Source organism: Hyaena hyaena, unplaced genomic scaffold (genome assembly GCF_003009895.1).
Source record: "Hyaena hyaena isolate Hyena2069 unplaced genomic scaffold, ASM300989v1 scaffold_268, whole genome shotgun sequence".
NCBI lineage: Eukaryota > Metazoa > Chordata > Mammalia > Carnivora > Hyaenidae > Hyaena > Hyaena hyaena.
Window position 1 is genome coordinate 348,723 of NW_024080898.1, and position 19,968 is coordinate 368,690.

A 19,968-nucleotide genomic window follows, 5' to 3' on the forward strand; every position below is an offset into this window, starting at 1 on the left:
CTGGGGATGCTGCCTGGGCTTGCGTTTGGTCTCAGCCAGGGTCAGGTTGTCAGGGAGGATGCAAGGGGAGGGCCTCACTTGCTAAGGAAGGTGGGAGAGATGGGGGACCAGCCAGTCCTTTTATGTGCAAACCCGCCTCTCAGCTCCTGGGCCTGGAAGACCCCCGTGCAGTCCCTCCTCCAGCGTGAGGTGAGGAATTTCGAGGGGAGTGTCAGCTCTGATCTTGAGGTGCAGATTCCTGGGGACTGTCCAGGGGTCCAGGCTGGAATGACAATGCGGGTGAGCCGCAGATGCCTCCCTCCTCCTGGTGCTCCCTGGGGACGCTCTGTCTGGAAGGGCTCCGCTGACCCAGTGGTGTTTTCCTGTGTCCCCATCCCACCTCCCTGCCCCCCTGCATCCCCATCCCACCTCCCTGCCCCCCTGCATCCCCGTCCCGCCTCCCTGCCCTCCTCTCTGCCCTACTCTGACAGAAGCGGCCCATTGGGATGGTAATGCCCTTCCTGCTGGCCTTGGCTCCGGGTGAAAAATGAATTCTGAGGCCTGCCCTTGAGGATGTGCAGTGTCATATTTTATGCAGATGCTCTGGGGGTCTGGGGCCTGGTGGGGGCGGGTGCTGACAAGGGACCTGGGAGGACCCAAGACCTTCAGAGTTGTCACCTGTCTTGGGGCGTCTCTTAAGGTGAATGTGCCAGAGGCTCTAGGTCGCCCGCCTCCTAATAAAATGTCCGAGCCTGCTGCTTGGGGAGCCTAAGCTGTGCCTTCTCGGAGGGTGGGATGTTCCCCAGAAACCATTATGAGAGGAACAGATAAGGAGAGGGCATTACTCTGTGATCCCTTCCGGTCTCACCCACGAGGAGTTTTTCCTGGATTTTCTCAATGCATTTTTTTCTTATTATAAAACAAATATTTTCTTTAACAAAAAATTACGAGGCACTTCTGATGAACTGGGCAGCTGTTCTAAATCCTTTGCAAATAGTGACTCATTTAATTTAATCCCACAGCAGTCCCGTGAGGCTGAGCTAAAACAGGTGAGGCGCCCAGGGCTCTAGGCACAGGTTATAGGCTCCCAGCAGCGTGGCCTCAGGGTCTGGGCCTCCACTCTGAATAGGAGACAATCAAAAAGGTTGGTTGCACCACCCAGAAATGAATGGGTCTGAGCATTTCCTGATTATGGGGTGTAATTACGTGGGTCTATATAGACACGCAGTGACATGTCATTGTGTAGATGGTTTATAGTGTGTTTTACCAATTTCCCATCATTTGAATTAGGAACTTATTTTTTTAATGTTTTATTTATTTCTGAGAGAGAGAGAGAGAGAGATAGACAGTGTGAGCAGGGGAGGGTCAGAGAGAGAGGGAGACACAGAACCTGAAACAGGCTCCAGGCTCTGAGCTGGCTGTCAGCACAGAGCCCGACGCGGGGCTTGAACCCACGAACCGTGAGATCATGACCTGAGCCGAAGTCGAATGCTGAACCGACTGGGCCACCCAGGTGCCCCTGGAACTTTTTTTTTTTTTTTTTTAACGGCCCTGCATGTATATTTCTGTACCCCTGGTCCTCCTTCACGTGTTCTCATTGTTAGTGCCATGTTTTTACATTAGAAAAATTGAGTGGGCTTTGAGAAGGACTCACAATTCCCCTAGACACACCCACAGGTGCTGCTGTGCCCTTCGTGCACGCTTTGGGGGTAGGGGGCTGCTTCCGGTGGATGGAGGTGGGTAATAGGCAGCTTCAGGCAGTGTGGTGGCAGAGATGCCAGTGACCGGGGCCTGGGGCCCAGGTTCAGGATGGGGTCCAGTGAATGAGCCCACAGTTTGCATGCGACGTATGACAGTTGATTATTTAGGCTGTCTTTAGTAAACCACGAAGCTGACATTATTCTTTACTATTACATGATAGAAGGATGCTAACGCTATCCCGTATTAATTATTTAAGTCGCCTTACTCAGTATTAAGCTTTGTAGTGTTTGACTAACATCGAAAGTCAGAAGAGCAGAGATGTTTGACAATACCAACCATTTTCTGTCAGGCTTTTCTTCCTCCTGCCTTCCTGAGAGCTTGAGGATCTGTTTGTACCGTTCGTACCCTGCAGCTCCATAACCTGAAGTTAGAGAATGTTTCTCAAATTTTCCTTAATTTTTGTGTTTTAAAGTTTATTTTGAGAGAGAGAGAGAAAGTCTCTAACAGGCTCTGCATTGTCAGCCCAGAGCCTGAAGTGGGGCTCGAACTCTCTAACCATGAGATCATGACCTGAGCGGAAATAAAGAGTCGGATGCTTAACAGACTGAGCCACCCAGGCGCCCCTGTCATATTTTACTTTATAACAGGAGGCCACAGTAGACAGCCATACTGGATTGAGTAACACCCCCTTCTTCCCCAAACTTCTTTCTGTGAGGACCTAAGAATGTGAATGTGTTTGGACATAGGGTCTTGCAGATATTTCGTTCCATCGAGGTCATAGTGGATTAGGGCGCCCCCTCAATCCCAGGGGAGGTGTGCTTGGAGGAGAGAAGGGAGCAGCACCAAGGGAGATGCTCTGGAGAGACACGGGGGAGAGGCAGAGGCTAGTGTGGAGTAGCTGCAAGCCAGAGAAGCCAACCCCACCCCCGTAACCCCCCCCCCCCCCCCCCCCCCCCCCCCCCCCCCCCCCCCGTCCCCAGCCTCCATGGGGAGGGGCCAGGCAAAGAAGGATTCCTGAATTCCTGAGACAGTCACCCACACAGGGTCAGCCCCCTTCGGAGGGGAGAAGGTGGACAGGAGGAGGAGCCCATTCCCTCTCCGTGAGTGTAGACGCTTCCTTAGTAGATAGTGCCGATGGAAGTGAGATGAAGTATCCCGTGAAGCTAGTACCCTCATTGGGCCTGCTCTGGCTGAAGCAAACCTCCTCTTCTGCCAGAGGAACCTTCTTCTCCCCCTTACCAGCTAGGGGATCTTGAGAAAGCAGCCTAGAATCCCTGGACCTTGGAGTCGTCCTTGTATGTAACGGGAACCTGTCTTGGGTTGTGGCAAGGATTAAATGTGATACAGGCAGAGCCCTGGTGCGTGGTTGGTGCCCTGGAATGTTAGCCCTTTTTGTTGCCGCATGTGCCCCTTTTCCTGTTAACCCTGTAACTGCCTTGTCATGTCTCCCCTTCCCCCCTCCCCCACCTCTGCCTCCACCCAGTGACTGGAAAGGGTAGGAAGCCCATAGGTCGAAGCTGAATCCATTCCTGTCCTCTCAGACTGACCTCCCATCCCCGTGTAGGTGGGTCGCGTCACCGTGCCCTGTCTACCGCCTCCACAAGGAAGAAAAGACAGTAAGAGACAGCAGAAATGGGACATGCATAGAGGTGGTTACGCTGGTGGGGGCCTCGCTCGGCCAGGGCACACCAGGAGCTGTGTGTTGGAAATCGGCGCTCTGCAGCAGATGGCCCCCATCTATGTTTTAGCCTCGTGTTAGCGCCCACAACCTTCTGCTGATTGGGTGCCAGGAGGGCTCCCAGGGACCGCAGACCTCGGCAGACCTCAGGATGAGTGGGGATGGGGGGCAGCGACATGAAAACTTGTATAACGAAACAGACGTTAGTCAAAGAGGAACGAGAACCCTCCCATCCCCGCCCCGACACTGCCACACCACCTCTGTGTTGGGTCATGCAGATCATTGCGGGGGAAGAGTTTTGGGGAAGCGTTGACTTTGAGCCTCTGCCATATGCACAGCGCTTGTTTTGCAGTTTAAGAAATTTGGTGTCAGAGAGGTTACTTTGGTTCTGTGGCCCTTTCCCATCGCAGGGGAAGAATGTGCACTGCCCCTTGTCCCTGTGGCCTGGCTGGTGAGTTCACGGGGCTGGGGGCAGGGCCAGGTAGATTGGGGTGAGCAGCGCGCAGGCTGCTTCCTGCGGCGGGTGTGCATTTGGGCGGCTTGTTGCAGGAGCTGGCTGTGCGGGCCTCCTGGTGCCCAGGACCCCCGACCTTCATCTGTCCCTTGGCAGGAGTCCGCGAGAATCCGCTGCAGTGTCTGACTGCCCCTCAGTGCGGGCAGGATACCTGTCATGCAGAGAAAATGATTGGGATGCAGCTCTTTGGTGCTTTTGGACGTGTAGCCACGAGCTGTTCTGGTACCTGGAGAAGAATGTCCACAGGTTCTAGTGTGAGATGCTGATTCAAAAGCAAGCAAGCAAACAAAAAAACCCCGACCAAGCAAAACCTCTGTATTTTTTATGGATTGTATTTAAAATATACGCTCCTTGAAAAACAACCTCAACCACTACAGGATTTCAAAAGTAGCAGGTGACCTTTTCCTGTAATGCCGTCACTGCCCTTTGGCAGAGACCATTAATGGAAGGAGTCAGAAAACACGGGTTTGGAACCCTCGCTTGACCGTTTCCATTTCCAAAGGTCCCACGTGAGGGAAAGGACCTGCCACCCCTGTCTGCCATCGTGGGAATCTGGGGAGAGACTTGATGAAATTATGTCCAGGGCTGTCACCGGTCCTGTGTGGGCTCAGTTACATTTCTTGTCCCCATTCCCGCCCCTTTGCTCCTGAAATTCTAGGAACCCAGACCCGGGAGCGCGGAGTGTCCAGAACAGTCCTGTGCGGTGTCTGATCTGCTCCCGGCTGCACGGCTGAGCGGCTGTCCCGGCCGCAGTCTGCTCTCTCTGCTCGCCCATGTTGGCCAGCTCGGCTTCCCTGCCCGGGTTAGTCAAGGACAGGGAGCAGCAGACCTCCAGCCGGCAGTGCCTGTGGCATCTGGAGACCTGGGTCTGCCTCTGGCCTCGGGTGTGTCCCCCCAGGGAAAGGCAGGCAAGTTCAGGCTGAATACACATACACGCTCCTCCTTGCAGACTCTCAAAATGCCCATGACACATACCTTGTTTCCCTTTTTTTTATTCATTCACCTGCACCGCCTGAGTGTATGTGGCAGTGAACTAACTGAAGGACGGCACTTTCTCATCCTTAACTCATTTGGAAAACGGATAGGAAGGAGACCCCTTTTAATTTCTGGAAGCGTAGGGAATATGTTTATCATTCCGGAGCATTGTTGGCTGCTGGGAAATGCCGGTGGTTAATGTTCACGTATTGAGCTGCCGGTGGGGGGGGAGGTAGTAATATTGGCTGATATTTATTGAGTCTTTCTGTGTGTGAGGGGCCCGCCATGCATTTTGCATGGATTATCTCATTTTATCCTCCCGGCCGGCCCTGTGAAGTAAGGGCAGTTGTTAATTTCAGAGGAGGAAGGCAGACCTTCAGAATGCTCACTAAGCCTCCTGGGGTGCTCAATGAATAATGGAGGCAGAATGCAAACAGAGCCTGGGTATCCAGAAACCCTGTTTCCCTTCCAGAATCTTGGAGCCTGTCTCTGCTCCACTCCCTCGAGGAATCCGGTGATTCAGCATCGTCGTCCACTTTTCTTTTGGAATCTCCCTGCCGTCTCTTCCTTGAAACAGTCTCCATCGTTCTGGCTGAGCACTGTAAGCAGCACAGGAAATGAATATCCGGTGTGAATGTTAATCGAGCATCTGCAGCGGTGGGTTCTGGGAGGTACAGAATTTAAGGATGGTACGTATGGTTGCTGTCCTTGGGCCAGGGCTACATGGAAATGATAGTTCAGTGTGGGGCCGGGGATATGGAGAAAATAAGGCCTGCATGCTTTCAGAGCACCCCAGTTCTGAATATTGGGTGGCTGGGCGGAGTGGATGGGCCAGAGCTTGGAACTTAAGATCCATATCATGTCCGTCACTACACCGTGGGAACACTGGGGGAAGGGCAACAGCGGATTCAGCTGTGAGTCACAGAGAGATGACGAGAGAACAGGGAAGCCTGCACAAGAGGAGGGAAAGGGCTTTGCAAGATGAGTAGAAGTTCGCCGAGAGGGCTGAACAGTTAGAGGCACAGCAGTAGCAGAGACCAGAAGAGGGTCAGTGAGTGACATGCCCAGTGTGGCCAGAGTGCAGAGGTGGTTAGAGCTGAGGCTGAAAGTTTAAGAACGTGGACCGTGGGGCTTTAGTCGCGGTTCATCTTATTACCCCTGTGTCATTGGTGTCGTGGTTTTGTCCCCTGTATGATGGGACAGGCTGGTTCGCTGAGTGCATGCTGCCCCAACCTGAGCCCCGTAACGTTAGCTGTGGACATCACCTCTGGCCTGATGGTGAGGCCATGACTAATCCTGCAGGTCTGAGACAGGGAAGGGATGTGATTACATGTGTCGGGTGACCCTGTGCCTTCCGAAAGGAAGGTCTCCTGCTGGCATATGCCTGGCGCTGCGGGCTCTCACTGTGCGTGTCTCTCTGGACGTGACCCTCTGGGTGCCCGCGTGCGTACAAGAGAGGGGCCAGGAACGCGGAGCTGTGTCGAGCGTGCGGAGCGCCCTGTGGGCCTGGTGAACAGAGAGCTCTGGGCTCCTGTCATGGTCACATCTTTCCGTCAGCTCGCCATGTGACCGTGGAGAGTCCCACGTGGTCCCCTCCTCCGCCCCCCGAATCTGGTTTTCCTCCACTGTTAGCACTGGTGGCAGCCAGGGGCCACAAGGCTGCGTGCTCCCTGGGCCCACGAGGCTGCGTGCTCCCTGGGCCCACCGAGGCTGCGTGCTCCCTGGGGCCCACGAGGCTGCGTGCTCCCTGGGGCCCACGAGGCTGCGTGCTCCCTGGGGCCCACCGAGGCTGCGTGCTCCCTGGGGCCCACGAGCCTGCGTGCTCCCTGGGGGCCACCGAGGCTGCGTGCTCCCTGGGGCCCACAGAGGCTGCAGGAGCACAGGAGGCATGGCCAAGGGGGCAAGTACTGAGGGCTTAGTACTCTGGTCCTTTTCTTTTCTCCTTTTCCATTTCCTTCCTCTCCTGTAAAGCACCTTACATTTTCAAAGTTTAGAGAGCACATATTCCTTTTCTCTAGGTTCTAGGTTCCGCTTGGTCTAGATCGGGGTCCTCAGGTAAGCCCCCTGGTGGGCCCTGGCTGCCCATCTGCAGGATACAACACAGGACAACCTCCGAGGGGTGGGTGAGGACAGCCCAAGCCCCTGGGTGTCAGGAGCCCTGTAGGGGCACAGAGGGCGTTGATGATGGTCTCTGGCTCAGGGCAGGTCATGGTCTCTGGCTCACGGCACTCACGTCAGGCTGGGTGCTCACTCCTAGGACGGGGCTTCTCCACCCCTGCGTCAGCCCCCACCCCGCATCCCCCGGGGACCTGTGGAGCACACCCCAGCCCAGGCCTGCTGACCGGCGTTGCCGTGGTGGACTGTGGGTATCTGTACTGGAGGAGGCCCCCGGGTGAGTGTTAGAGACACGGGCGTGAGGCCCCCTGGGCCAGAGAAGCCGGTTGTGCTCCTGTTGCCCTGAAGGAGCTTGGCAGACATGAATAATTCACACACACACACACACACACACACACACACCCTAAACAACAGTGTGTGTGTGTGTGTGTGTGTGTGTGTGTGTGTGTGTGTGTGTGACATCACCATGAATGCCGGAATGCCACCCAGTTCCCACGGAGCTCTGGACACTTGAGTTCCCTGTCAGACTTCTTTTCTGAACTACTGTTCTGACATGTTTTTGGTGAATTTTAATTTCTGCTGCTTATTTATTGCACTTGTTTGCTCTTCTCCCCTCCCTCCTGTCTCCTGTCTTCCCCTAGGTAGCCTTTGCGTTGCCTGTATACTCTGTGCGGCTCCTGACCCCCAAATGCTGGTGAGATGGGAATAGTGGAGTTCACCTTCGGGGGGGAGGGTGCTGGCGACAGCAAAGTGTGAGCCGCTAGGCTTCCGCACGGTGGTCCCGGGCAGAGTGACGCGGCTCCCTCCCTGCCTGGCGCACTCGGGGGGCAGCCTGGCGGCATGGACTTCATGTGCCCTGTGTTTACCTGTTGGTTTTCTGTTCCGTGGTCTCTTCTTCCCGCCCCACCCCCTCTGCTTTGAGTTTTGCCCACAGCTCCAGGGACAAGGTAGATGGCCCGAGTTTACTTAGTGACATGTGCCTGTGTGGCTTGAAGTAAGACCGGTTTCCATAAAGTCAGAAGTGCATTCCAGAGTCAGAGCGTGACCTCCCCGGAAGCCCAGCTAATCCAGGTTTTAAAGAGCATTTGGAACAAAGGTGGTGATTATGGGATGTGGGAGCTGTGGGGTGTGGGAAAGGGCAGGTACAGCACGGTCGCCGGGTGGGGAGCTCTGTGTTGAGGAATGGAGCTTATGGCCCCAGAATGTGACCCAGGTGCTCAAGGGAGGAGGACTTGGTGCAGTGCTGGACCCCGCGGGAGCGTGCGGCTGACGGTCCTGGACTCCACTCCACCCCCTGGGAGTGGTGTGACATTGGGCAAGGGGCCTGCTCTCCATTTCTCCCCATTTCTGTAATTTTGGGACCCGACTCCTGACCCTTGGGTTGTGATCATTAATGAGGATTAAGTGGGGAAATAAAAGGGATCTCTTTTGTGCTGGGTGATTAGTAAATGCCGCTTTCATCCCTTGCCCCAACCCTGAGCATCCTTGCCCTTCTTCTCAATTTGCATACCTCTCAGGGCCCGTGTGATCCGTCCGTGGAAACGGCCGCAGTCCTGCGTGGAGCTCCCTGACGGTTCAGGGCACGCAGACATCAGCTTGTTGGTGTAGTCCTCAAAGGGGTGGCTTCTCATTGACACATTTTCTTAAATGAGATGTGAAGCTCTTTGCAGACAGGGCCCCATGGGAGGTCTTGGGTTTCCTTCAGAGTTCCTTTCTGGGAGAACATCCACGCTCTGGGGCTTTTCCTCCTCTGAGTCTTGGAGGGAAGGTCCTGCTGTTCTGTGAGCTGCCTCCTCCAGTCATCCTTCTGTGGCTCGTGGCTTGGGTCCAGGGCACTTTGCCCCCTTTGTTCATGGGCATCTGATGACCTTTCCCTGAGGGATTCTGTGGGCAAAGGCAAACAAAAGGAAAGCGGGGGGGGGGGGGGGGGAACCATTCCCAGGCCTGAAGTTTTGTTATTTGTAGAAGGAGAGCATTCATGACTTTTCTCAGCTCATTGCAGTATCGGAATCACCTTCAAGCTGTAGAGGAGTTGGCTGTGCGCCGAGTACACGGAAGGCTTTCTTTTATTGAGGACCTACTACGTGAGAGGGCGTCACACAGGCCAACTGTGATTTCCCCCAGCTCTGCGAGGCAGGGCGCATTTGGCGGACACGGATGTGGGTTCAGGAAGTGGAGCTCCTTCCTAGTAGGCGTTGGGTCTGTTTGTCTACGGAGCTCTGGTCACCACTTGGCGAAGCATCCGCTCCCCTGCTGTCTGTCTGCTTGCCTCTGTCTCTCTGTCTCTCGCTTAAAATTGCTGTTGCCCTTCCTCTCTGGCCTGGTCTACGAATGACACAGAAGGTTATTGTGAGGGAACCCAGGGACCTGTCACAGGGACAGTCGTCTCCCTGGATCTGACAGGGGCCACCGTCCCGTGGGCCCGTAGGACCTACGTGCCCCCCGGCCCCGCTCACACGGGTTTCTCCTCCCACTTGTGGGTGGGGAGAGGCAGTCAGGGCTCATGTGGCTTTGGGGACACTACCTCCCCATTCCCGTCATGGTGGCCCTGAGCCAGTTAGGGAAGACGTCACACCTCCAGGCCACGGACAGACGCTCTACCACTCTGATGAGGATCCACCTGGCGAGGCATGTCCTGGGCAATGTGGGGCACCTCCTACTGGAGAAATAGCGAGAACTGGGATTTACTGACAGGCTTGGGCCTTTCTGTTCAGAGTCTGGTTGTGGATGTTGTCAATGCCTGGGGAGCCTTTGTGCGTTGACCCTTCCAGCAACTAGCTCTTGCTTCCCCATCTCTGTCTTCTGGAACCTTCTTAACCTGTCACCCTGCCCCCAGTCTTTCCTACCACATAACCCTTCTGTGGCAGGACAGCCTATGGTTAAACAAAAAGGCTCTGGAGGCAGAAGCGTGGGGCTCAAATCTCAGCCCCCTCTCTGCCTACCCGTTCTCATTTGGACATGGGTTTCACACGGCACAGCATTGTTGAGGTGACAAGACTTCATACAGCCAGTGCCCTTGGACAAGCCTTGGATGAGGTTGCTTCTGCTCTGAGATGCAGGGGCCTCTCACAGTCAGTATGTCCCAGCCTCTCTTTCTCTGCCCTGGCTCCTGCCACCCCACTGTCACCCCTGGACATCACCCAGCATGTTCACTTATGGACGCGTACTGTCTCCACTTCTCTGGGGATAGCCTGGCAGCTCCCTGCAGGCAGGGTCCTATCTTTCTTGATTGATGTGATTTCTAGCATTATTCCAACCAACACTTATTTTTTTTAATGTTTTTATTTTTTGAGAGAGAGAGAGAGACCGAGCACAAGTTGGGGAGGGGCAGAGAGAGAGAGAGGGAGACACAGAATCTGAAGCAGGCTCCAGGCTCGGTCAGCACAGAGCCCATGTGGGGCTAGAACTCATGAACTGCAAGATCATGACCTGAGCCGAAGTCGACATGTAACTGGCCGAGCCGCCCGGGCATTCTTCCAGCCAGCACTTAGGAAGCTCATGCCAAGTTCCCAAGCACCGTACAGGGCTTCTGGAGCCTGGCCCAACCTGAACGCTAGCATTTTTAAAGACTGGCTCTAATCAGCGTCCTTGGAGCTGTGAGCAGGGCTCCATTACAAGTGCAGGTGATGGTACGTGGCCGTGGGAGGGCTCATTCTGGGTGGGCTCCCTTGCCCCTTCTGTGTAAGCCCGGGGTGTCTGGCCTGGGATTGTCAGACTCACTAACACTAGTGAACAGGCCTGGGTTCACTCTGCACCTCTCCAGCCTGACTGGTGAGAAGAGCAGCCATATCCTGGTGCATCCAGGATGCGCCATGTGAGTTGTGAGCCCACTGGGGGCAGCTGTGTGTGAGATCCTTATATACAGTCTCTCATCCACGTAGGAACCCCAGAGGACATACATTTCGATTCCTTAGAGAAACACTTAAAATTTTTTTTAATGTTTATTTTTGAGAGAGACAGAGAGAGAGAGAGACAGAATGCAAGCCAGGGAGGGGCAGAGAGAGAGAGAGAATCTGAAGCAGGCTCTAGGCTCTGAGCTGTCAGCAGAGTCTGACATGGGGCTCAAACCGACGAACCGCGAGATCAAGACCTGAGCCGAAGTCTGACACTCAGCCGACTGAGCCCCCAGGTGCCCTGACAAAGAAACACTGTTACAGAACGTATGAGGTGTGCCCACGGCTAGTGGCTGACCACAGCATTGCGATTCATCCTCGGTTTGTTTTGCCTGCAAAGCCCAATCTTGGCCCCCATCCTCTGACTGGAGAATCAGGGGTGTGCCGGGGGAGCGGGTGCTGGGAGGCTGGGGGATTCCAGAGCAGCTGACCGGTGTCTTCCCAGCACACGTGGAGGAGAAACTGAAATGGAGCGAAAATCGAGTCTGTCAGCGGGACGGCTGCTGCCACTTGCTCCGGGAGCACGTCTCCTTGGTTTCTCTTTGCAGGATGGACAGGCCCGGCTCTCGGGTATCACGGATGGAAGCTGAGCACGGCCCGAGGAATTGCTGCATCCCCCTTCATCAGGGAAAGAGACAGTGGACCCCTCTTCTGTTGCATCTGTGTTGAGGAAAGAGGCAGCGGGCACGCCCAGAGTTGGGGCACTTTCCAGACTGCACCGTCACGGCCGAGAACGGCTGTTATCGGCTCTGGCCAGAGCCGTGCCCGCGGCTGGCCTTCAGAGGCGCCCGAGGCAGCATCTGCTGAGTCGTGTACCACAGGACTGCTCACTGTTGCAAGAGAAGACAGAGAGGACAGAGAGCGAGTGAGAGCGAGTGAGCGCGCACACCCTCAGAGTCCAGGGGACCCTGCTGTGGAAGGGGGACAGCAGGCAGCCAGGCACACCACCGACACGCGCCCCCCCCATCTCCCACCACGGTTCCCTCACATGCGGTGTCGGGGACTACTTGACCCGACTTCTATGCAGCCTGTGCCCTGTACCCCTGCTCACCATTCTGAGCCAACCCGGGACACCCGGAATCTTCCAGCTACCAGAACATCCCTGTGTGGGTCTGTATTTAAGGGGTGCTGGTGTACAAAGGTGCTTTCTCTCTTTCTCTCTCTGTCTCTGTGTTGGGGAGGAAATAGAGGCAGCCTATGTCTTGTTTTTCTTCAAAATGCCTACTGCAGGGGTCAGCTGGTGGAACTGGGGGAGTCAAGAGGGAAATGACATAGTTGGGGCTGAAGGAAATGACATATTAGGGCCTGACGGCACCCGGAGGCAGTGGAGGAGGAGAGTTGGGCCGAGGGGCCGGGGCGGGAGCGGTGCTCTCTCATGGGGCACTTGCAAGCCCAACTCCGAACGCCGAGTCACCAGGTCAGCACATGTCTCTTTGCCACGCGCTCCCCTAGGTGCCCTCGGGGACAGGGCCCGCTGCGTCCGGAGGGGCAGGAGGGCTGGTGGGTGCCAGGGCCTGGGCCTGCGGCGTGCCAGTTGCACACTTTCTCAGGAGACGTGAGGAGGATGTTAAGCAGGCTGTGACAGGCGTTCGATGATGCATCTCTCTCAGCACCCGGGCCGCCTGGCCACGCGTGTGTGCGGCCCACACCCCGGTGAACGGGATGTCACCCGTGTTTCTGGAGCCAGTCCTGACGCCTTCTGGTCACTAACTGTCCCTTCCCCCTCACTCAGGACCCCCCTCACTCAGAATCACCTTGTCCTGACTTCTCACAGCATGGATTAGTTTAACCTGCTTATGTGTTTAATATAAATAACACCATCAGGCTCTCCCTGGAGTGTGGCTTTTTTTACTCAGGCTTATGTTTGTAGCTTGTTCTCATTGCTGTGTAACAGTGTAACAGTGTAACATTCCTGTCTGTGTGTGTGTGTGTTTGTGTGTGTGTAATTCTTTTTTCATGTTTACTTTTGAGAGAAAAAGACAGAGTGAGAGCAGGGGAGGGGCAGAGAGGGAGGGAGACACAGAATCCGATGCAGCTCCAGGCTCTGAGCTGTCAGCACAGAGCCCAATGTGGGGCTCGAACCCACAACCTGTGAGATCATGAGCTGAAGTCAGACGCTTAACCTACCGAGCCACCCAGGCGCCCCTGCATGTGTCCCTTCTACTGTTGACGGACACTTGTGCAGTGTGAGGTTTGGGGTTGTTATGAATAGTGCTGCCAGCAACATCCAAAGGCATATCTTTCTTTCTCTTTCTTTTCTTTTCTTTTATTTTTTTTTTAAAGTTTACTTAGAGCGAAAGAGAGTGAAAGCAGGGGAAGGACAGAGAGAGAGGGAGAGAGAGAATCTCAAGGAGGCTCCGTGCCGTCAGTGCAGAGCCTATGAGGGGCTCAGTCTCACCAACCACGAGATCATGACCTGAGCTGAATCAAAGAGACGGACGCTTGATGGCCGAGCCACCCAGGCGCCCCCAAGACATTTCTGTGAGTTTACACGTGGGTGCAGAGCTGCTGGGCCACAGGACATACATCCGTTCAGTTTCCGCGGATACTTCCAAACCAGTGTCCCAGATCATCCATCCAGCGCCGCGTGAGAAGCCAGCGTGTTGACCAACTCTTATCTTTTGGCCCGTTGGTTACAGCAGAAGCAAACGCCTTGAAAGGAATCATGTAGCGGAGGAAGTGAAAATGCTCCACAAACAGGGAGACGTTACTATTGGGTGATGTGACAGGGTCCGCTGTGCCGGGCCCCGAGTTCTTGCGGGTGAAGCCCGTGGCGGGGCGGGGCTGCCCCTCCTCCGGGAGGGTCCGCAGCTTGGCTGCAGTGAAACCCAGCAGACCATGTGATAATGCTTCCGCAGGTGACAGAGCTTTAATGTGCCTGTCCCCAACGAAACTCACTTGGCTCCAGCCTTGCCCGTGGGCCTCTGTAAATATTTAACAGACTGTGTGTGTCCCTCGCCCTCTCCCCTGCCATTGACTGGGGCTGATACCGCAAGTCACTGCCCCTCCCGCTGGAAGCAGCCTCTCTCAGCCCGCAGGACCCCGGCCCTGTCATTCTGGTGCCCCACCGCTGCTGGCTGCTCCTCGGGCCGGCAGCTCTCGATGGTATCTGTGGGAGCTGAGGAGCGGAGGTGAGGAGACCCAGGACAGGCTGCGTTCCACTCACAGGAGGCCTCATCCATTTGCAAAACAAAATAATGACTAATTGAGCACTTAATATGTACCCAGCAACATGCCAAGTGCTTTATGGTGATTCTTTCTTTCCCTTTCTTTTTTCCTTCCTTCCTTCCTTCCTTCCTTCCTTCCTTCCTTCCTTCCTTCCTTCCTTCCTTCCTTTTTTCTCTTTCTTTCTTTCTTTCTTTCTTTCTTTTTTCTTTCTTTTTATTTTGAGGGAGAGAGAGAGAAAACAAGTGGGGGAGGGGCGGGGGGGCACAGAGGATCCAAGGGGGGCTCTGTGCTGACAGCAGTGAGTTGTGATTTGTCCCCGTTTTACAGGTGAGGAAACTAAGGCTGAAAACCATTTTCCCCAAGTAACATAGCTAGTAAATTTATTAGTTTAACTTTAAATATCTTAACCACTATCCTGAATTTCTCTCTTAGGGGCTCATATTTAGTTACTCAAAATCCCTTTAGAACCTGTCTTTCTCTTGGGTGTAAATACTGTGTCAGGGAAACACTGTGTCAGGTGGGTTTGAATGGGACAAGAGGAGCTCACCCTGTGACCCCTGGTCACCGAAGAATGCTTAAAACAGAGGACGGAGCCCCGATGGCACGGTCGCTGTGAATCATAGTCCCCCAAAAGATGTCTGTGCCCTGGTCCCAAGGACTTGTGAGGATGTTTCCTTACACGTGAAGACAGACCTTGTAGATAGGCCTGAAGTTCTGGACTGTGAGCTGGACGATGATCTCGGGTCATCTGGATGGGCCCCGTATCATCACAGGGGTCCTTGAGAGTGGAATGAGGAGGCTGACGGGTTGGAGAAGGGGGTATACAGGTGGGTCCAGGGTCCGAGAGATGCTGTGGTGCTGTAGTGAAGATGGAGGAAGGGAGCCCTCAGCCAAGGCATCCGAGAGCCGCCTCTGGAAGCTAGAAAACGCCAAGGAAAATGATTTTTCTAGAGCGTCCACCAGAAAAAACCCTGGTAACACCTTGATTTTAGCTTGGTGACCCCGTGTTAGACCTCTGACCTCCAGAACCCTAAGATCATGAATTTGTGTTGTTTTATGCAACCACATATTTGAAAATTTGTTACTGCAGGAACTGAGCGGTTGCTATTAGTGACCATGGCTGTCATGGTCAAGGTCATGGGCTTCAGAGCCGGACTGTCTGCTTTCAAAGCCTTGTTGTATGGTTTTTCTAGCTGTGTGACCTTGGGCAGGTTGTTTGACCTGTCTGGGTCTCACGTTTCTCACCTCTCAAACTGGACAAGAAGAGTCTCTAACAGATAAAGTTGTGATCAGGACTAAACGCGGATTCTGTGCATGTGAGATGCCTGGTAGTAAGTTTGAGGTCCAGTCGCTCCAGGTAGGCGTCCTCACAGGTAACACAGGGCAGCAGATCAGGGCCCACACTCGGGAGAAGGCTGGCCTCTGATTCAGGCTCTGCTCGTACCAGTTGGGACACAGGTCCTTGCGTGTGCCTCCGTTTCCTTATCTGGAACAGAGAGGCGGGAGTCCCAGAGTCTCAGATTGGCTGGGGGGCCAGAACTTCTAGCCGGGCAAGGGGTAGGCACTCCTGTGCAGGGCAGTGGCTGGGTGGCGGCCACCGTCCAGCCCGCAGCCCTCTGCATCCTGGGGCCATGCGTTCTTCAGTTGCCTTTAGAATAACTTCAGGCCACTGCGCTGGGGAGGCAGGAGTATCTCCAGGAGCTAAAGCAGGCCTGGGTACCTAGCGGGCGGTCAGTAGTGGCTGCATATGTGAATAACCAAAGGGACAGGCCTCAGGCCCTGCCCCGAAGAAGCTTGCAGTGCAGGCAAGGCCTGGAGCGGTGCCAGAATGTTGCAGTTGTCTTGAAAAAGAAACCAAACAAAGAGCTCCTTCCTACCAGCTGAGCCCACACCGCCTCCGCTCCCGGCCAGGACCTCGCAGCCGTGCAGGGGACTCAGGGCTGTGCCTGGCTGGCCCCACGCTCAACGCTCTAAACTAGCCGCCGACTCCTTCTTGGTTGTTTTCTCCTCATCTTTATAATGGATGCGCCCTCTACCCTCTCAGAGTAGTTCTGGGGAGCCCGAAGTGGCAGAAAGTTCTGGATCTGTGAGGTCTTTGGTGCCTGTGTGAGGGAACACTTCCCTGAGGGCCCCGGGCATCCTGCCTCGTGTCTGTCTGGGCATCAGAGCTGCAGGGCATTATTTTTGGCGAGCTTCCCTCTAAGTATATGAGGGTCAAACGCAAGGAAGAATGACATGACTACTGCCCTAGGTCCATGATCCTAACAAGATTGATTTTTCCTTTTCTCATCCGCAGGCCTGATCTTTGGTCCAGAAAGGAATTACAAAGATGCCCCTCGTGACGGCTGTGCCTGTCGGTCGTGTGGGCCTTCATTCGAGGATTTTCTGAGCCTCATGGATTTACAGTGACGTCCAGCTGCCTGGGGAATAATGACGGTGGAAGCATTCTCTGGAATTACCTGCACCCAGCACCTGTCTGGATGCTAATGGCGGTTTTAAGGATGGCCGTGGCCGAGAGCCGGGTGGATCCCTGCAGCCTGGATGCCCCTGGGGGACAGAGGACCACCGCTTCCTGTGACGGCCGAGAGCTCTGTCCTTATCTCCACATGAATGTTCGGTTGGGTCTCTGCCAGCCCCACCGGGGCCTCCCCGTGACACAGAAGGCCTCCTCCTCGTGCACACATGCTCCGCCTGTTCCGTCCGGTGTTCACCTGGGCTTTAGGTGACACTGGCCCGGCCGGCAGGAGAGAAGTCGCTGTGATGGAGCCGCTTCTCAAGGGGAGCTGGTGTTCAGTGGCTCCCTCCGCGTGTCTGTCTGGGTGCTGGGCATGGAGGGCGACAGAGGGAGATAGCAAGGAGCGTCCCAGGAGCCACTGCTGTTCCCTGTGCAGATGTCATCATGCCTGTGTCCTACCTCGCCTGATTTCCTGGTTCGTGTGCCTGTCTCCGCCCACCAGACCACAAGGGCCTCGAAGGCCGAGGCTTCTTCCTCGTGAAGTGTGTTTTGAAGACCTAGCACCCTGCCTGGCACAGAGTGTCTCTGGCTGCAGAAAGGGCACTCAGGGATGCAGACACCGAGGGTAAATAGGGACAGAAGGCACGGCTCGGTGCTTAGAGTGAGAAACACGCTGCTGAATGTTTGCCGACGCGCGTGCACCCAGGAGGCCTGGGTTTGCCTCTCTGAGCCGTCCCTGCTGTGTGGCCGGGGCCGAGGGGCTGCTGCGTGCCCTTCCCTTCTCCGCTAAGTGGAGGTGACGTGTGCTACCGTCTTTCGCCTGGGTCGTGTTGAGGATCACACAGCAGAGGCTCGCGATGACCCCCAGCACGGTGCCCGGCACACGGCAAAGGCTCAGCACATGGTAGGGTCACTGCTGGTGGGGGGAGGGCTCCTGCGGAGGCTGGACCATTGTTTGGGCCTTGACCCAGAGCCGGGTGGGCCGTGCTGGACTTCACACTGGGTACGGCAGGTTGGCGCGGACAGTTGATGGAAGGTCACGGTTGCCGGAGCCCATGGGAAGGCCCAGCGGCGAGGCGGTAGCAGGCCAGGGAGGGGAGCCTAGTGTCTGGGTGCAGGAGCGAGTGCCAGGCTGGTCATGGCAGCGAAGGCCTGTGGCGGTTCCGCAGTTGACAAGCCGACTCTCTGTGACATTGGTGACGCTGAGGGACGTGGCCTTAGCATCGGGCTGCCCACAGGAGGACAGCGGCTCAAACAGCCAGTGCCCCGAGTGCAGGCCACCTGGGCCACCTGGCACTTGGTTGGCAGGACCGCACTGGGCGGAGCCCGGGCTCGGTGTCAATGGAGCTCCCAGGTCTGCTCCTGCCCGGTGGCACTTGTCAGCCGGAAGTTCCCTGACCTCCTCCTGGAAGTCGTGGCCTCTGATTATTCCACACTGTTCTCAGCCAGCGCTCCGAGGTGTGTTGTAAGCTGCTGTTCACTCGTGCAGGCCCTTCTCCCGCCCCAGAAAGCAGTCTGTGAGGTCAGGAAACAGGTTTGCCCCACACAGCTGGCCTCTTCTTTCTTGTGTCTCGCTTGCTCACATCAGAGTGACTCTTAGTGCTTTTATTTCAGTTTTCCTGGAGAGGACAGACAGAGGAAGGGAAGCGTTCTCTTTCTGAGCATCTGTCTAACTCAGTCAGCCTGCAGCCCCACTAGGTGGGCAGTGGTGTGCCCATTGTACAGCTGAGAGTGGTGGGGTTTCGTGGGTAACTCACCTGAGGTTCTTTCTCCAAGGGGATACTGAGCAGGAAGCCAGGAGCTGCCTGCTGTTTTACACCGAATCGGGCCAATTCAGCGGAAGGGTAGAGTCTCTTTATTCCCTCGGGGTCTTTAGAAAGGTGTGTGTGTGTGTGTGTGTGTGTGTGTGTGTGTGTGTGTGTAGCACTGCCCACTGCAGAATGCTCTTGGGCTCCTCAGAACTGGGTGCCCTCTTTGTTCTCAGGTAGAGACAGACTTTCTCAGACACCCTCCTGTGTGGTCGGGTTTGCGGGCAGCCCGAGGGGGCCTGTGCCCTTGGGTGAGTGGGCATTTGCAGCCCCGTGTGATGGGTGTCGTGCCGGGAGTACCAGGGCCTAGCAGGGCAGGGGGAGAAGTCGTGCAGGGAGGGGGCTGGAGAGCGGGGAGGGCAGGGAGGCTGGGCTGGGCGTGCACAGCTGCCCTGGGGCGGGCGGGCCTCAGCTGGAAGAGGGAGTTGGGAGGACCAAGGCACAGCACTGCCCCCGGGCCTCGGGCGCCCCTTCTTGCTGTTTCCCCCGCCCTCCAGCCCTGGCACCTGGGGCCCCACTCCCCGCATGACCCACCTCTCCTTCTCTCGGTGGCTCCAAGAACAGACCCATGGTGGCGGCCTGGCTCACCGCCCGCCTCTCCCAGGAGGACCGGGATGGCTCTGCCCTAGGAGACAGCTCGGTCACGCTGGGAAATGAGACTCAGCCTGGCTCCTCCTTTCTGGATGCCGAGTCCCGGCCCCACGTGTGCAGTGTGGTGCCCTGTGGACGCCGGCCCGGAAATTACCACCGTGTATCAAAGCCACGCTGTGTGCCGGGCACGTGGGAGATACTGTTCCATTTCAACTCCGGGTGGGCCCGTGGGGTCAGCGCCGTCCGTGTGGTGTTTTACTCTCCAAGCACCTGGAGCACGGAAGGGCCAAGCAGGGCTCCCCAGGGCACAGGGCAGGAAACCGGAGCCACTGGGCCTCCCTGCTGGGAGCTGGAGACACGTTTCTGCCTTCCTCTTGTCTCCTGGTGACTGTGTGATCTCAGGCAGATTACCTCCCTTCTCTGGGCCTTCATACCCCTTACTAGTGGCGAAACGGTCCAGTTTCTCTTCTAAGCCCGGACAGTTGAGAGTGAAAGTGGGACTGTAACGCTTGCTGTGGGATGACAGGTGTAAACCAGGTTGTTTCTGGGTGTGTCTGGCCCAGTGGCCCCTGGACTTGCTTGTTAGGTGGTGAATGGTGCGACTGGTTCGCTGCTGGTCTCGTGCAGGTCCCTGTGCTGGTGCTGGTTATGCTGCTGGTGCTGCTGGTGCTGGTGCTGCTGCTGCTGCTGCTGGTGCTGGTGCTGGTGCTGGTGCTGGTCCTGGTCCTGGTGCTGGTGCTGCTGGTGCTGGTGCTGGTGCTGGTGCTGGTCCTGGTCCTGGTGCTGGTGCTGCTGGTGCTGGTGCTGGTGCTGGTCTTGGTCCTGGTGCTGGTGCTGGTGCTGCTGGTGCTGGTGCTGGTGCTGGTCCTGGTGCTGCTACTGCTGCTGGTCCTGGTCCTGGTGCTGGTGCTACTGGTGCTAGAGCTGGTGCTGATGCTGCTGGTGCTGGTGCTTGTGCTGGTCCTCGTGCTGCTGGTGCTGGTCCTGGTCCTGGTCCTGGTGCTGCTGCTGCTGGTGCTGGTACTGCTGGTGCTGCTGGTGCTGGTGCTGGTGCTGGTCCTGGTGCTGCTGGTGCTGGTCCTGGTCCTGGT

General features: G+C 56.1%; 1 protein-coding gene across 7 annotated transcripts in view; it reads left to right on the forward strand.

The window, feature by feature from the left end:
* LOC120240870 overlaps window positions 1-19,968 on the forward strand; it is a 154,495-nt gene that overhangs the window by 48,935 nt on the left and 85,592 nt on the right. For 6 of the 7 annotated variants that reach the window (XR_005530750.1, XR_005530748.1, XR_005530747.1 and 3 more), the window contains exon 2: window positions 16,320-17,382. Coding sequence is in view for 1 of the 7 variants with exons in the window: in XM_039245731.1 (XP_039101662.1) it covers window positions 17,617-17,936 (320 nt within the window). In the remaining 6 variants the exon portion in view is untranslated. Of the gene's footprint in view, window positions 1-16,319; window positions 17,383-17,407; window positions 17,937-19,968 lie in introns of those variants that run through there. The other variant, XM_039245731.1, reaches the window with a different exon arrangement.